The sequence below is a fragment of the Phlebotomus papatasi genome, chromosome 3 (assembly GCF_024763615.1).
Source record: "Phlebotomus papatasi isolate M1 chromosome 3, Ppap_2.1, whole genome shotgun sequence".
NCBI classification, from domain to species: domain Eukaryota; kingdom Metazoa; phylum Arthropoda; class Insecta; order Diptera; family Psychodidae; genus Phlebotomus; species Phlebotomus papatasi.
Genome location: NC_077224.1, coordinates 84743873 through 84762496, shown reverse-complemented (window position 1 = coordinate 84762496; position 18624 = coordinate 84743873). Strand labels below are relative to the sequence as shown.

The window sequence follows — 18624 nt, the reverse complement described above, 5'->3', positions numbered from 1 at the left end:
ACTTTGCGCTTATCAGGAAATAATTTATTTTGATAAAAAAGCACTTTTTATTCGCGAATTACTTGGCAGAAGATTCCTGCTGCTCGAACTTGGGATACTTTGCCTCAATCTCCGTCCACAGAGACTTACCTGACGCCAGACGGCGCACGACGTCTGCGATTTCATTCACCTGGAAAAGGGGAAATTGAATTATTCCGGGAAGGGATTTCCGGGGGCATCTTCAGCTTACCGGGATTCGTACTTGAGCCATAGAGTCCCTCTCACGCAGAGTGACACTATGAGGCTCTTTAAGGGTGTCAAAGTCAATGGTGATGCCATAGGGAATGGCAATCTCATCAGTTCTGGCATAGCGTCTTCCGATTGAACCACTCGAGTCGTCCACTTTGTGAGAGACATCCGATCCTGTCAATTCAGAAGCTAAAACACAATAAAAAGTAGACATGACAATTTTTTTTAATAAAACTTCATCAAGGGAAGCTCTTACAGATCTTCTTGATGAAGGGCACAAAGTCCGGATTGTTGCTCAAGGGCAGAATGGAGCATTTTAGAGGAGCCACAACTGGCGGCAAGGAGAAGTAGCATCTCTGTTCATCTCCCTGTCGCTGTCGGAATGTCTGCTCCAGTAGCGCGTACATGATCCTTCCGATGCCAAAAGACGGCTCAATCACACTGGGAATGATCTCTTCCACGTGCACCGTCTTCGAGGAAGTCTTCACACTCACCATCTCCTTGGTCAGTTTTGCCGTGGCCTCCCCAATTGGCAGTTCGTAGCTTCCAGACTCATTGAGAGAATTCTCAAGAGTCTGCAAGTCAGACAGCGAAAGATTAGCCAGAGACTCCACAATGGCTTTAGCGTCCTTCTTGAAGGCTTTCCCGATGGCCGGACGATTGGGAACAGCCTCAGTTACATCGAGAGTTTTTGGTTCCGGAAGGCGCTTTTCCGCCGCCAATCGAACCTTCGTGGCATTTGTGTGTTGCGTGAGATCGAAAGCCGAACGATCTGCACAGCCTACACACTCAATCCATCCGTAACTGGTCAGGCATTCTGCATCCCAGCAATCGCACGCATAGTGAGCCATTTCATTGCCCATGTGCTGCCGGAAGCGAAGCCTGTCCGGACGGATACCAACTTTGAGCAGGAACTGATGGATTCTGGCCATGAAGTAACCCAAGGTCTCATTGGCCACCAAGCCAGAAGCCACGGCATCCCCAATGGCAATTACCTCAGGAAAAATAAATGGTCACGCTATTTACTAATCCGCTGCATTTTTTATCTTGAAAATCCATAAAAATTTGAATAATTCGTGCATTCTGCCCGAGGGGTACATCATTGAGAAAAATTAAATCCTGATGAATTAATAAAATTTTCGTTTATCCCTTTAACGACGAGACACTTTTTACGGACTGAAAATCAGCAATAAAAATTAAACTGAGAAACATAATCAATGATAAGTCTTACATCTAACCTTGGAAAGTTCAACAGAGCCTGATTCGGTATATTTTGTGCTTCTATGTACGATAGGGACAAAAATAGCCCAAAAATTTAAGTAATTTTTCTGACAATACTAATGAATAATATTTTTCGCTTTAATGAAAAACATTACGTATGAGTATTGTAGTATTTATTGCCAAAAGGGTTTTGCTTAAAAAAAATTTGTAAATATAAAAAATAAATAAAATCAATTATGAATTTGAGTATTTAAAAATTCGCCATTTTTGAGGTTAAATATTTACTACATAGCAAATAGCTAGAGACTTGCAAAAAATATTGTAGATTCCTTCAACCTTCTACTTTACACTTACGTACAAACATAAGATAAAAATAACTTTAGATTGTCAGGAAAAATTATTTTCTTTATGGGACACCGGTGTTCCAATCGTCCTTAAAGGGTTATGAGAAGACCTTTTTTTTCAAGATTAGGTCATACATGATCCCAAATTATAGGACGAACTATTTATCAAAAAGAGTGTTTTTATAGAACGTTCACAGAATATACTCAAAATTGTGAAAAAAAAATCAAATCTGATCTTGCTTTCTGTTTAAAAAAAAAAAGATATTTTTGTGGAAATTAAGCTTGTTCTGGTCCTAACCTCAAATATTCCAGCTCTAATATCAAGACTAGGATTCTAGTTTTATGCTCAATTGAAAAATTCTTAAGAAACGTTATATACAAACGTATTTTTCTTTTAAATTTTAAGGGATTCGAACTAGATTCGTGCCCTCAGATTTTTTGAGATTAGAATTTATCAGAGAATTGAGATTGATGCAGTTTCAAAGCAAAAACTAATTTAAAATTCCAATTTATCAATCAAATTGTCAAAATTAACTCAAAACTTTGCGATTTGTTGATTACATGATCCTTTAGATTAGGTACGTTAAATACAACATAACCTAACATTTAAAATAGAAATGTAAGAAATAGTTAAAAAAAAAAATGCTTCCATCAAATATTTCAAAAATTTGCTATTTATTTTCTGAATTTAACAAATAACTAGGGTAAAGTGGTACAAGTTGTACAATGGTACAATTTGGACAGGACTTTTTTTTCTTAATAAATTTAGTACTTCATTTTTAATTGTATATTTTTAATGCTTTAGTTTTATAATTTGGTTCCTTATGCTTAAAAACAAATTTTGTACTGTATTTATCAAGAAAAAAGTCATGTTCAACTTGTATCGGCGAATTGTCCAATTTGTAACACTATGTCCAACTTATATCACTTTACATAAATATTTCGAAAAGGATCTCGTGTTTTTTATAGGTTGTATTTTGGTAAGGTAGAATAACCATTGTGCTTAAACCGATATTTCTTCAATAATTAAAAAATAAAATGAGCCACAAAGTAATTTGTATATTTATTTCTGCTACTTATACTTGAATTTATTATTTTGAGCATTTTTCAGAGCAATATTTTAAATAAATTCATTAAATTCAATATTTCTTACCAAATATGTTACGTATCATGAAATTTTCATAGAACAAATTTGGGGTATTTTCTTAAATTATTTTGTTTAGGTTATTTAATAACGCTCGTGTTTACTCCACTTTATATTTAAAATTAAATTTAAAAAAAGGCAAGCTTTTTTGTCGTAGCTAAATGAATGATTAAAAAATCCTTTAAATCGCACATTAAACAGTTCAGCCACAAAATATAGTGGGTCTAAATTTAAAACCATTTTGAACCATTTTAACCAGCCCAAAAGAATGTAGACATCTCAGAATTTAAAACCAAACGGGGATGAACCATAAATTATTTGGCACGAAAGTGTTTCTAAAAAACGCCGCGCCGAAAGGAATTGAGAAACATTGTGGAAATGCATCTAAAAAACGTAGGAGTGTTTTTTTAAAAAACAAGGAAATATATTCAAAAATTTCAGAAATGTTTATATAACCACTAAAGCGGATCCTAGAAACAGAGAATTGTTTTGAGAAAAGTTCATAATCCGAGATCCATGAAAAGGTTTCTAAAATCGCAGAAACAAGTCGAAAAAATAGGGCAACGTTTTACAAAAAAAAATCGAAAAGCAGATCAAAGAAGCCTGGAAAGGTTTCTAAAAACACTGAAACACATAAAAAAAATTAGAAATGTTTCTAAAAGCGTAGAAGCGCAACCAAAAAATTTAGAAACGTTTTAAAAATGTAGAAGCGCATCCGAAAAGTTAGAAACGTTTTAAAAAACATATAAGTGCAAAAAAAAACTTATAAACGCATGTAAAAACGTAGAAACGCATCCAAAAAGTAGGAAACATTTACAAAAACATAGAAGCGCATCCAAGAAGTTAGAAACGTTTTTAAAAACGCAGAAGAGCATCCAAAAAACTTAGAAACGTTTTTAAAAACGTAGAAGAGCATTCAAAAGACTTAGAAACGTTTTTAAAAAAGTAGAAAAGCATCCAAAAGACTTAGAAACGTTTTCAAAAAACATAGAAGAGCATCTAAAAGAACTTAGAAACGTTTCTAGAAACGTAGAAAATCATCCAAGACTTAGACACGTTTTCAAAAATGTAGAAAAGCATCCAAAAGACATACAAACGTTTTTAAAAACGTAGAAAAGCATCCAAAAGACTTTGAAACGTTTCTAAAAACGTAGAAAAGCATCCAAAAAATTTAGAAACGTTTTTAAAAACGTAGAAAATCATCCGAAAGCCTTAGAAACGTTTTTAAAAATGTAGAAAATAATCTAAAAGACTTAGAAACGTTTCTAAAAACGTAGAAAATATTCCAAAAGACTTAGAAACGTTTTTAAAATCGTAGGAAAGCATCCAAAAGACTTAGAAACGTTTTTAAAAACGTAGAAAAGTATCCAAAAGACTTAGAAACGTTTTTAAAAACGTAGAAAATCATCCAAGAGACTTAGAAACGTTTCTAAAAACGTAGAAAAGTATCCAAAAGACTTAGAACCGTTTTTAAAAACGTAGAAAATAATCCAAAAGACTTCGAAACGTTTTAAAAAATGTAGAAAAGCATCCAAAAGACTTAGAAACGTTTTCAAATACATAAAACAACATCCAAAAGAACTTAGAAACGTTTTCAAAAACATAAAAGAGCATCCAAAAAAACTTAGAAACGTTTTTAAAAACGTAGAAAATCATCCAAAAATCTTAGAAACGTTTCTGAAAACATACAAAACATAAAAAAAAACCTTATAAATGCATGTAAAAACGTAGAAGCGCATCCAAAAAATTAGAAACTTTTTTAAAAATATAGAAGAGCATTCAAAAAACTTAGAAACACTTTCAAAAACATAGAAGAGTACCCAAAATACTTGGAAATGTTTCCATAAACGTATTTAAGAAATACAGAAATTTCTAGAAATAAAAATATTCACACAATTAATACAATAACATTTAAAGTCACCCGGAAACGCTTCGCAGAAGCATGAAAACGTTTCAAACAGCGCGGAAACACATCCAAAAACAGATAAAAGTTTTAGAAGTGCATGAAATAACGTCGAAGACACACATCCAAGATACGGAAACATTTCTAATTTGGAAGAAAGACAATTTAGAAACGCAAAAACGCATTCAAGAACGGGAGAAATTTTCTGAAAATTACGGAACGCATTCTAAAAACACGGAAACGTTTTAGAAACACTGTAATACATCCAAAGGCATCCTAGAATCACATATATATTTGCCATCTAGCTAGAATCAGAAACCGGTTTCCAGAAACCAGTTTCACAGTCAATAATTTTTCTTTATGAGTTACCCCTTGGGTACATTTTGTCCGGGACTTCAAAGCATTTCATATCCTTCACTTACCTTCCCACTCTGCCCGTCCATCTGATTGCAGGCCGAATACAGCATCATCTGAGTATCCCTGACATCCACAAATTTTGGATGGTCCTTCTCCCGCGGATCACAGAAATGCTCAATCTCAGCCATTGTGAACTCCCGGACGCGAATCAGTCCAGATCTCGGGGAGATTTCATTCCGGAAGGAATTCCCAATTTGAGCGGCAGCGAATGGGAGCTTGCCCTGATTGAATTCCAGGAGCCTCTTGAAGTTCACGAAGATTCCCTGGGCAGTTTCTGGGCGCAGGAAGCCCTTGATGAGGCCCGTGGGACCGATTTGTGTGGCAAACATCAGATTGAACTCAATGGGTTCGGTGAGGTCATTGCCAGTTGTTGGGGATTTCATGTTGAATTTCTTGAGTATCGCTGCCATTTCCTCCTTGGACATCCCATCGAGCTTCACGCAGATCTCCTGGCATTCAGCCTTGAGTTCTGGCGTGGCTGTTTTCTCCGCTGCTAGTTTTTCCAGGGAGTTTTTAATTAGGTGATCCAGTCGGAAGCATTCCCCGGATTTGACATCCTTGGTCATGAGGTCAGCAAATCGTTCCACGTGCCCGGAAGCTTGAAGGACGCATTCTGGGGTGAGAATTGAACAATCCACTTCCAGCATTTGCTCCTCTAGGATGAAAAATTGCCTCCAGGCTGTCAGCATGTTGGCTTTTAGAGCACATCCCATTGGCCCGAAGTCATACTGCCCAGAAATTCCTCCGTAGATGGCAAAACTCTGATCGTAGAAGAACCTCCGTTTCAGGAGGTCTTCCATCTTCGATCGATCAAAAGTCGCAGCTGCTGGCATTAGTTCCAACTCTTTGTCTTCCAAGATCTTCTTCCTGGCCTTCAGTTCAGCCACTGCAGTCTTCACATCGAGTTCTGGAGCCCCATCTGCCTTCAGCTGACGCACCAGGTCTCCCTGCTGCTTGACAGCCTGACGCAGGGGAGCCAGAGTGGTCTCAATAGCCGGATCAGCCATCTGGGCCAGGAAATTTCCGTGCAATTTGACTTTTCTATGGGATTTCTTGCTGCCCCAATTGGCTACTTCACTCTGGAAATCACAGCTAGCAATGGAAATTCCACGGAATTGTTGGGATTTGGGACACAAACACAGTACACTACTTTTCACTACACGAACAATAAGATTAGAAAGCAATTTCATAGAAAATTGGAGCAATTTCTGGCCAAATTTGCGAAATTCTTCTCCGGACGCGTGGAAACTCGCGGAATCAGCACCACTACGCGGCAGGGATTGGAAACAAAAAGCCGATTGCTCGCTGCGCCACTCCACAGAATATTCCTGTACTAAAATGTTGGAGGGAAAATCCCAAGATTCTTCTTATTGGAAACTGTACCTTCTTTTGCTTTTCTTGCATTTTTCCAGTGAAATCAACCCCACACAAGTGTTCCTATCCTCAAGCGGAAGTAATATTTGCCAAGAGTGCGAGAATTGAGAAATTCTTGGAGAAATATTGAGAAGCTAAAAGCAGAGAAATTTGATACGGACGCTGGAGGCAAGTCAGAAAAAGGTTCAGTATCCAATTTATTGTAATGTATAATTAGGTTTAAGTTTCACTGCCAGCAATTTTCGTCTCTCCTCCAATCTGCTTCACTTGTTACACGTGCAAAAATGCTCCCCACAATCCTCCCAATGATGCTGCATTGGGAAACTTTGGTGGGTGTATTCTGCGCGGTTGTTTTGCGAATGCTTTTGGTCAGTTTCAGAGATTTTCTTTGGACTTTTCCATGCCAGAAAATGCAATTTCCAGGCATTTTCTACAATACGTTGATATGATTTATTTTGATAGGACAAATTCTTTTATTCTGCTACCAATCAGACCTCAGCTAAAGCCGAAGCCGAAGTAAATTTGGTAGTGCCTAGTTGAGATTCTTCGAAGTGCCGCGAAAATTCACGTAGAGAAACTGAGAGGTTTTTTAATGCTAAAATTGCTTAATTCCTTAGAATTAAGTCATTTTCACAAGAAAATCCTTTTAATATTTTATTTGAATACAGTTATTTGGGTTAATTGTGAATAATTGTTGATATAACAACAAAAACATTGGGATGAAATTTTGAGCTGAAAGACTCATATTCTTTTGAGCTGTCCCAAAATTCAGGATAAGTTTGAGAAAAACCCTTTTGTACAACACTATTTTGATTAATAAGGAATGCAAAAGTACATATTACAAGAAGGGACACGACCTGTTAATAAGCATAAATTAGAGAAGAAAATATTTTGTCGCATCTTAGAGATTTTTCGCAACCGCAGCGCCGTCAGACGTTTGTCAAGTGAATTATTTGTGTCCCTATATTTCTGCAAGATTCAAGTAAAAGGGTTTGTAGTGAAGAAATTCCCGTTTTCAGACAAAGATATCAAAAAGACAATTTCTTTTTATATGAGTTTTTCTTTCTATTATGTCTTTTTGGCGCAAATATATTCATCATGACGCCTTAAATAAGCGGGATTAGTGTTACCAACACAAAATTTCCGATATTACACGACTTTTAACGAGCCATTGCCGCTCTGAATATGGATAGGGAAGTGAGCGTGTATGACAGCCTGCTGATACCAAAATCACAAGCCTGCTGATACCAAAATCACACTAACACACATACGTACTCGCACACATTGCCGCTCTGAGGTGTTCAGTGCAGCAGCACAATGCATTCGTCGTCGTTGGAATTTGCTTAAAATTAAAATTTAGATATTTTTTTTCTTTAGTATTATATTTTTATTATCTAATTGAATATTTAATCAATTAAATATTTTAAGCATTAGTTCAATTAAATTCTATTAGTAGATATCAAAAATTGATTGAACGTTGTAAAAGAAATGCAAAATGGAGATATTGAAAAACCTGAGTAGAGATGAAATCAAGTTTTATTTTAACAAATTATTGGCGTTTTATAAAAACGGTAGACTTTCTATCTTTGTCAGAGATTTTATCGTCCAATCGGGAGTTCACGTTTTTTGTGTAATTATTTAAAAGTAAGTTCGCCATCGGTCTTAAAGCCATCTTAAAAATATTTTCACTGACAACTCCACATACTGGGCATAATTGTTCAATATCAGTTACAAAACCTTCCGACCGAACACTTTCTAATGTAACTTCTATCACTTTTCCTAAAACCATTCTGACCTGAATTTATTGGCTAGAAAACCTTCAATCAGGGCTTGGCGATAAGGCGATAATTCCTTGGGAGTTTGTCCAAAATAAACAGTCACAGTCGGAATTCACAGAATATTCCTGGCTTCGCGAATGTCGAACAGCTCAAAAATCCTTCTTAGGTGCCTCACTGGATCACTAGATCACAGAATATCACATCAAAGATTTTTAAATAAAGTAGAATCACTGAAAATTAGTATTTTTACTGGGGAACTCAAATTTATTCGACTTTCTTTGTCTCCACTTGACGTAACGGCTTGTTTTGATAAGAAGTATATGCTTTATTAGGCAATTAACACAAAAAACGAATCATGCATAAATCGTATTAATTTGTTGAGATGAAACGCGAGTGAAACATTTATGAAATTTCATTGAGTATTATAAATTAAATTTTGAATTACTGATACTCTAACCTATTTTCGATGATCGAAAGAATCACTTTTCTAACATTTATTGACGATCCACTAAACAAATGAGGCCCCATTCTTGCATAAAGTCCATCCGGGAGTTAACTATCAGGAAGTTATTGATGTATTTTGATTGCGTTAAAACTAGTTAAAATTGACTAAATTTCGAGTAAAAATCACTGAAGACTACTTGCACATGAATCACAGAACGAGGTTTTATTGATTTCGAAGCCCCATTTAATAACTTTAAGCCCCATTTTTGAAGTAAAATATCGGGAGTCCATTTGACACTTTAAAATTAGGTTATGTTTCGTTCTTTTAGCGATTTTAACCATTTCTTAGACTGTTTTCACTAGTTTTTCATCACTGTATGTTAAAAAATCACTTGTTTTAAGTAATTTGAATGTTATTTTTTCACAAAAACTTAAGAAATTAGCGAAAAACTAAGAAAATGTGGGAGCATCCCGCATGCAAGCAACTGAGCATTCTAAAACTCGCACACTAACGCAAAACCGCATCAGCAGGCTGTCATACACGCTCACTTCCCTATCCATATTCAGAGCGGCAATGAACGAGCACAGGTTTGTACCAAATGTTTAAATGTGAGGTTATACTGAACATAACCTTACACAACATAATAATATAAAATAACATACAGTAGACTCTCACTCAATCGGCTCTTTTTAATTCGGGCGACAAATTTTGTTGACAATTTTCACGTTTAATTATGAAGCTAATTCGCTAAAATTTGCTGCAGTTCTTCCTATTTTATCGTGATTCTTTATAATTGAGCACTTTTTGTGGAACTCACAAAGGCTTTGACGCTCAATTCTATCGCTAAACCGGATGACATTTTGCCCCATATTCCCGATTGAGAGAGAGTCTACTGTATTAAGCAATTATTTTGTTATTATTTGGTTTTCTGAGTTGCTAGCAGTAGCGTACCTAAGGGGGTGCGGAAGGGGCGGCCCGCCTAGGGCGCGAGCCTCCAGGGGCGCCGATGTTCCTTTTTTTAGGCAAAAAAACGATTTTAATAAAATAGACTCCGAGTCTTTCTGGAGTGCCCCTCTAGTTCTTAAAATGCCTTTTGTCCTTATTAATTCTGCAAAATTTCGCGTTGATATAAAAAAAAAACTTTTAATTTTCTTCACGAGACTTTCTAAGACGCCCTCTGATTCTTAAATTGCATTTTGTCCTTATAATCTACCAAAGCTTTTTTAATTCCCTCACTTTCTGGGGCGTCCAATTGTTCCAAAAGGCTTTCTTGGAGCATCTGAATTCTGCACCTGAAATCTGCATAGCTCAAGCATAAAATGGTTTATATTGTGCTGAAAACGCGCACAGCTTTTAAACATAAAACGATTAAGATTAAGAAAACTGTTAAAAATTTAGGTTCAATTTTGTTTGAGCTATGCAGAACTTATGCTCACGAGCACCATCTGTTTTAAAAAGTCTAACCGCTGTGCATGTTTTCAGCACAATCTTAACCATTTCATGCTTAAGCTGTGCATGTTTTCAAAACAATCTTAATCAAAATATCATTCTTCAAAATTTTGATTTTTTACTGTTGATCAACATTGAGTACTACATTCCTTAATTCATTAATTAAACCTGTTAAACTCAAAATTAAAAATTAAATTTTTCAAGGAATATAGTACTCAATTATACTGATAAAGAGTAAAAAAAAATTAAAATTTTTAAGAATGGACTTTTTCAGGAAAACTATTTTCACATTTTTTCAATAAAAAATGTTAAAAGATTATTACAAAAAGACTTGAACATGTAAATCCAAAATTGAGTAAATAGTTTTAAACAGAACAAAATTACCTTTCAAATAAATAAGAGCAAGAAAAAAATTTTAACCCGTTAAATATGTGTTTTTTGGTGACGCTTCCGTCCCTCCACCCCGCTCGAACAATTCTTACCGTGGTAAGGGCGCCTTCTCGTACCACCGCACCCCCCGCATGTGTCTAGATACGCCACTGGTTGCTAGTCAAGATATCACAGATATCATAATTTTATCTTGTTTTTGATTTAATAAAGTTAAGTAAGAGATATTTTTCACTTGGTTTATAATTATCTGCCTTTTTGTATAGGGGGAGTTGGGGCTACATTGATATCTGATTTTTTCGCTAATTTCTAAATGAAGCTGGTGATTGCATTTTTTTTTATTTAGACAATTGTTTTATCTATTAAAAAAATTAATTGTAAAAACATTTAAAAAAAATGAATTGTTTGTAGCTTGAATCATCCGAAGGAAGCGCGCTTTTCCCTATGCATTAAAATAAGTGCTTATTGAGTATTTAATAAGAATTTATTTTTTTAGCTTTGTAAGGATAATATTGATCCAGGTGATACTAATTATTCTACAAAAGAGGTGTGCAAGAACCATTTGAAACCGAACAAACGTCAAATAAAACTTGTATGTCAATGGTCAAAATGCTACCTGAACAAACTTATTTTGACGTTTATTCGGTTTCATCGGTTCTTGCACACCGCTGTTCTACAACATCTATATTTTTATTACTCAATTTTCTGGTGAAACAACTTAAGTTTTAGTATTTACCATGATCTTTAAAATCAATTAATTCTATGGTAATGGCTAAAGCTTATGACGAATAATGGTACTATTCCAATAAAAAATGAATATGTTTTTCTAGCACTTGACTGTTCTCAAGTGCTTCTACATTATCGACTTTTCTTTGTGTTGGTTCCTGTCATGAGTATTTGGGGGTTTAGAACATGGCGAGGACTAGAGAAAACATTCGAGACAGAACCAACACAAAGAAAAGTTGATAATGTAGAAGTACTTGAGAACAGTTAAGTGCCAAAAAAAGCAGTCGCTTATATAGCGAAAGGTCCTCAGTTCGAATCCGAGTGGTGGCAGGAATTTTTCCATTCTCTGATGAGAACTGAGGTTTGGGTGTCACTCGTTGTGACTGAAATCAATAGTTGAAAAAAACATTTTCATTTTTCCACATTAATTTTATATTGACTTTGAAAAGCTAAAAAATGGCAGATATGACAAAATGCGCACCTAAACTATCTTACTAGAAATATGGTAGTAATTTTACAATTCCCAACCAAATTTTGTGCAATATTACACAACTTTCCCATACACAATTTTCTTACACAATTTTTTACTGTGTAGCTAATCAAATGCCTCAAATTTTCAGAAAAGAACTACGGATGAAATTAATTAAGAACAATTTTAAGTAACTTTTACTGCAATTAACCTAATTTCTTATTGAATTTTTACCTTTTTTATTACGGCACAATTACTAGGATTTTACTACAATATTACTATATTATTACTTTAAATATTTTGGTCATCTTTAGGTAAATCTGTCGTTATTTTTCTATAGTTTTACTAAATTTTTTATTAGTTTATTTCTTCCCCTTGTGAAAACCACCTTATATGCAAAAAGTCGTCCGAAATAAACTCCCAGGCAATTTGTGTGAGATGATTTTGGAGTTTCTGAAGTAAATTTAGTGGATAGAAATTGGTTGTTATATTGGAAGATTTATTTTTATTGTCTCTTCCTCTTGATTTTTGTCTTGCTCCCAAAAATCACCACATTATTCTGCCAGCTGTTTTACATGTATCACTTGGTCTGAATAGATCTCTACTTGAGTCTCTTCCTCCTTCATGTCTCTCAAGACGATTGCAGATAACTGAAGGAAAAAGAGGGGAAAAGAAAATCAATAGAAAATCATGTCAATTTTCAATAAAAGACGTCTCATGCGGTTGAATATTAAAATAATTAAATTAATTTGTCACACTTCACAAACAATTATATTTGTGTTTTCACTTTTAATCTCTTTCAAAACAGATTTACAATCATTTTGGACATTTATTTGTAAACTCTACTCATCGCTTTTGTGCCGTGCTTTTCCCCCGACGCGATCCCAAAAGAAAAATCGTCACAATGAGCTGAAGAAAGAATTATTCTCTCTTTTTTTTAATACTTCTCTGGCACTTCCATCTCTCACAACACGATGATCTTTCGTCATTTATTTTAAAATTTATATTTACTTGAATGTTTATACAATTTTTTAAATTTGTTTACAAATAATCACTATTTTGTTTAGTAAACTTTTCGGCATGTTTGGTAAATTGTTGGTATAATTAAATTTTGCTATTATTGGGGCTATGAATGATGTCTTTTTTTTTAATTTTAGACACGAGATGGGACAAATTTTAAATGCATTTTGCAATTGGAATATACAAGCTTGTATCAGAAGCGATTTGATAAGATTAATTGCGAGAAGATGGATTTTTTTAACTCATCACACGAAAACTCTATGAATAATCTTGAACTTTTAGCCCCAAAATGACTCGACTATCGTTTGATTTGATAAGAAAGATGCGCGCAATTGCGTGCTTTTTCCGGATGTTCTTGAGAGACTTTTTCAAGGGTCGCAATTTGCGAGAGATTGTGCTGTTTTTTTTTCCTACATTTTGTTGGAATTTTAACACAAAAAGGCACATTTGCAAAGAAAATCTGGCAAAATAATTCCAAAGACAAATTCGCAGAGTGCTCGAAGTAACAGAAGTTCAGGTTCATCGCGGATTTTTAATCGTTTACTTTGAGAAAAATTTTAGGGTTGCCAGCTACACAAAATTTAGAGTTAATATTACACCAAATTTAACATTCCTATCGCTCCTATCAAATATTTCTCGAATGGTGCGATTTTTGGAGAAATCGACAGATTTGTACGACATTTTTAAATCTGAACAGATCGTGCATCGTCTCAGAAATCTGTAACCAGCAGAGTTTTGCGAGAGAAACAATCAATCGAAAAGATATTTATAGAATAAAAGGATAGTGCGACATGACTTTTGAAGATATCGACCATATCGACTGATAGGTACAAATTTATTTCGTATTATCAAGGGGCTTTCAAAGTTGCTGACGATTTCTTTAAATTGACAAGATGGGTAAGACCTTGGTACAAAGCGAAAGATCGGCATGATCTTTTGAAAGTTCGATTGATCGGCGCAATTTTGGAAGGATCGACAAATCATTACGATGTTTGATGTAGGTCTGACCCCATAGCAAAAGAAAGCGGAATAGGAATAACAAGCGAAAAAATCCTCGGAATTTTCCACTATTTGCCTTAAAAAATTCCATAGGAATTTTCCATAATAGGTTCCAAGGAAAATTTAATGGATTTATGCTGGATTTTTCATATAGAATACATCCATGGAAATGCTCGTGGAATTTATGTGGATTTTTCCACCAAAATAAAATGGAGAAAAAATGAAGCTGTCACATGCACCTCGTGATTTTACTTCCGAATATTAAAGAAATAGCAAAGATTACGAGGATTATAATATGTTTTACTAAATCAGCCATAACGAATTAACACTTTAAGCAATAAAAAAATATTTTGTAAAAAAAAAATAATTTTTTCGAAAATATTTATTAATTAACATAAAAACAGTATTATTTTAGGTTGGCGACCTATTTAATGTAATCACTTCATTATTATCTACACGAAACGCAGTGTCGCATAATTAATTATATTATAATTGCCACATGAATCACTAGAAATGTTTGCGGAAGGTTTGGAAACAAATTCTAAAAGTTGTCGCAACACCATTTTATTTGTTTGACATTTCAGAAAACTAGTGGAAAAATCCATATAAAACACTATGGAAAGATAGTGGAAATTTCCATATGTTTTTTCCAGCTTATCCCGCGGACGTTTCACGTGTGAGTTTCCATATAAATCTTCCGCGGAATACCGCGGAATTTAACGCTGGAATTCCAGCATGTCGTACTAGTAAATTCCATGGAGCACTATGATTTCCATGGAATTTCCGACTTTAAATTCCATAGGAAAACTTAGTGGAATTTTAGCGTCAAATTCCAGCGAATTTAGCCATTTGGACGCAAGTTTTCCATTGGAATTTTTGCGGAATTTTGCTATGGGGTGGTAAGGTGTTCGTAAAGATCGACAAATCGGTATGACATTTGCGAAAGATCCAATCGATAAATGACCATGAACATCACAGAAATCCATAGATCGGTAAACTCATTGCGTAAAATGAAGGATCGTTAGGATTTTAGAACAGATCGATAGATCGACACGATTTTGATAGGTATCGTTAAATCGATCTTTGCGAAAGATCCAATTAACTGATTGGTACGATGTTTCCGTAAAATCAGTAGACCGGCTTGGTATTTGCAAATATGGACAATTCGATACGATCTTTGCGAGAGATCGTCAGATCGATATGAGCTTTTCAAAGACCGATTGATCGACATCCGAGGGCAGTTTGGTTTTTTTTTAATTTTAAAACCATAAAATCGGTCTCCTAAAGTTTTTCTTTTAAAGTTAAAGTCTCTTAAACTTTCTTTTTTTTTAATTATAAAATTTAAAACTTGATTTTTAATTTAATTTTTCTAATTTCAAATTCATGTTATGCAAGATCGTGTATTTATTAGAAAGTCAAGCAAAAATCCGTATCAATCAATCCGACCGGCTTGGTATTTGCAAATGTGAACAATTCGATACGATCTTTGCGAAAGATGGTCAGATCGATATGAGCTTTTCAAAGACCGATTGATCGACATCTGAGTGCAGTGTGTTTTTTTTTATTTTAAGACCATAAAATCGGTCTCTTAAAGTTTTTCTTTTTAAAGTTAAAGTCTCTTAAACTTTCTTTTTTTTTAATTATAAAATTTATTTAAAAGATGATTTTTATTAGAAAATCAAGCAAAAATCCGTATCAGTTCATAAATTCTCCAGATTTGCTGATAAAATTTGATTAACGACTATTATGAAATTCAACAGAAGAATATTGCATTCTCTTCTCGTGTTTCCCTATTATTTATAAAAATATCGATAATTCTTTAGCAAGTTAAATAGAAATATTTACACCTCAAACGACCCAGTAAACCCCCCCCCTTAAGATTCTCCAATAAATTGTGCCAGGAATGTTGGTCATTGGTTAAGATTGTGCAATATTAGTTTGAGGCTAGGAAGAAAAGAAGCAGAAATGTAAAGAATAGTGTAAACATTACCCTTTTTTTTTAAACATTTTCCCATTTTGGTTTTATTTTACAAAATGCAAAATATGTGTCAGGGAGTATCCAGGAAATTGCAAATGCAATAAAAATGAACTTGGACTCTGGTTGTGCTGACGATTGGAGTGTGATTGGCAAATGAGCAAAAAGAAATGCAAAGAAAGATCACGATCTTAAGTTGAGATTGAGGCATAAGAAATGCTGAGAGAGGAAAAGTGTTGAAAAAAAAATCAGCAAATCTGCCAGAGCAAAAGTTTTATTGACATATGAATTTATATTTTAAATATTGTGCTCCCGTTTGGATGAAAAAGTGCCTCAATGGTCGATAAACGTGTGATTTATTGGTCATTAGGTTGCAGAGTTGGTGTGAAAAAAGCAACAAAAAATTGCTCAAAGTTGAAATTTCTCCACAGCTATGACCATTTAATTTATTATAAAACACATTCTTTGGCACAAGACATCTCTCTCACGCATTAATTCATTCCTTTTCTTAGTCCTTCAAATTCTACGGACTCTTTTCGTGTCTGCTAGCAATATTAATTTATGACCCTTGTCGCAAAATTAGTTACTTCCTTGCCCCGAAAAAAGGAGGGTGTCTACTACTTCCCAAGACATCCATCTGCAAGACATAGTCTGACCCTGAGGATCCTTATTTTTCCAAACACGAATAAAAATATCATTTTTTTTCTTAAAAATTATTGGTTAGAAACTTTACGTTAGCAAAGACAAGAAAACAATAAAAAAAAATCAAATTAGTCGAGACACAATCCTTAACAGCCACACTTGTGTGCGATACTTACGGTTTCTTGCCATTTCTGCATCAGAAAGATTTTTTCTTGATATAATCAGTATAATAAAATATAAATAAAAACTTTATTTAATTAGAAAGTTATAAAAAGGAATTTGCATTAATAATTTGTACTAAAACTGATCGTGCCTTACGCCCATCTGGTAGAAGTCTTGACTAACCGTTTTCCAAATTGTCTTAGAAGGACTATTCAGTAAATTTTTAACTAATAAAAAAGCTTTTTTCACAAAATTATAGGCAAAGATCACTTAAAGCTGTCTAATTATCCACGTTTTTCCCTGTATGTATGTTCTACATGCATAATTCTTAAATCTTTTATTGTAATTTTATTGTAATCTTGAGAAATACAGTCGGAAAAACATTATTTTATTTTTCCAAGACGGTTTATTGGATTTTTTTGATTGCGGGCAAACCTCAAACTTTGCCCAAAAGAGAGCTACTTTGTACTAAAATTACTCACAACATGTACTAAAAATAGGGCAGAGGGTCTAAAATGGAATCCAAAATATAAAAAATCAATCCCACAATATCCTATTATAAAAATTAAGCTATCAAAGACTTCTAGTTCTGAAATCAATATGGCAATGCAATGTTCTAAAAAGCAATCCCACTATGTTCTAAAATGAAAACCAGCAAATAAAATTAAATCAACAAAGAAAATATATGGAATTTCGACCCGGTGGGAAGTCGATCGAAGTCTCATCTTTTGTAATCAATCCCACAATGTTCTAAATTAAATACCACGATAGACTAAAAATTAATCCCATAAAACCTTAAAATGAATATCACGTTATCTTAACAATAAATCCAGAGAGAAAATTTAAAAATCTTTTAAAATCCGAGCTACAATATTCTAGAAATTAGTGTCACAATATATAAAAAATACATTCAATTCTGTTCTAAAATTAATCCCACAACAGAGTATTCAATATCTACACAACGATATTCTACAAATATATTCCCATACTGTCTTGAAATCAATACCACGATATTCTAAAACTTAATTAAACTAGAAAAGAATGCTACAATATACTAAATCTATCCCAATGTGTTCTAAAATTAATCCCACAATAGAGTACTAAAAATATATGCCACAGTATTCTATAAGTCAATCCCACAATGCAATGTCTTAAAATCAGTACCACGATATCTTGAAAATTAATCCCTAAAAGTAACTAAAGAAAAACAAATCTAAAATCAATGCCATAATGTTTTAATAAATGAATGCCACAGTATATTAAAAATCAATCAAATTCTGTTTTAAAATTAATCTCACAATGCTTTAAAATCAATACCATGATATCTTGAAAATTAATCCCCAAAAAAAAGTTTAAAAATTTGAAATCAATGCCACAATGTTCTAAAAATGAATGCCACACTATACTAAAACACTATCTCATTCTATTCTAAAATTAATAATACAATAAAATACTGAAAATCTATGCCACTATACTCTAGAAATCAATCCCACAAGACATTGAAATTTATACCACAATATCCTGAAAATTACTCCCTAAAACAAATTTAAAAAAAAATTGAAATCAATGCCACAATATACTAAAAGCCAATCCCATTCTGTTCTAAAATTAATTCTATTTACAATGTTTTAAAACGAATACCACGATATCTTGTAAATAAATCCATAAAATAAATTTTAATAAATACTAAAAATCAATCCCAGTATATTTTAAAATTAATCCCACAATAGAGTACGCAATAGAGTAATGTCATGTTATTCTAAAAATCAATCCCACAACACCTTGAAATCAATACCACGATATTCTGAAAGTTAATCTGTTAAAGAAATTTTATAAAGGATCAAAAATCAATGCCGCAATATACTAAAAGACAATCCCATTCTGTTCTAAAATTAATCCCACAATGCCTTAAAATCAATACCACTATCATTATATCTTGAA

The 18624-nt window shown here is 33.8% G+C and overlaps 1 protein-coding gene across 1 annotated transcript; it reads right to left on the bottom strand.

Moving 5' to 3' along the window:
* Positions 1-9: 9 nt before the first annotated feature.
* Positions 10-6686, bottom strand: LOC129806121 (glycine--tRNA ligase). Its single transcript, XM_055854490.1, has 4 exons — positions 5263-6686; positions 485-1223; positions 230-417; positions 10-169 (listed from the first exon to the last, which is right to left on the bottom strand). Exons 1-4 carry the CDS (start codon positions 6445-6447, stop codon positions 59-61), a joined length of 2223 nt encoding a protein of 740 aa, XP_055710465.1. The 5' UTR covers positions 6448-6686; the 3' UTR covers positions 10-58.
* Positions 6687-18624: the final 11938 nt, after the last annotated feature.

Coding starts and splice junctions, on each gene's coding strand:
- LOC129806121 (XM_055854490.1), bottom strand. CDS start 6,447: ATGAAATTGCTTTCTAATCTTATTGTTCGTGTAGTGAAAAGTAGTGTA. Junction 1,224..5,262: donor TGGACGGGCAGAGTGGGAAG/GTAAGTGAAGGA, acceptor ATTTTTCCTGAG/GTAATTGCCATTGGGGATGC. Junction 418..484: donor GCCCTTCATCAAGAAGATCT/GTAAGAGCTTCC, acceptor ATTGTGTTTTAG/CTTCTGAATTGACAGGATCG.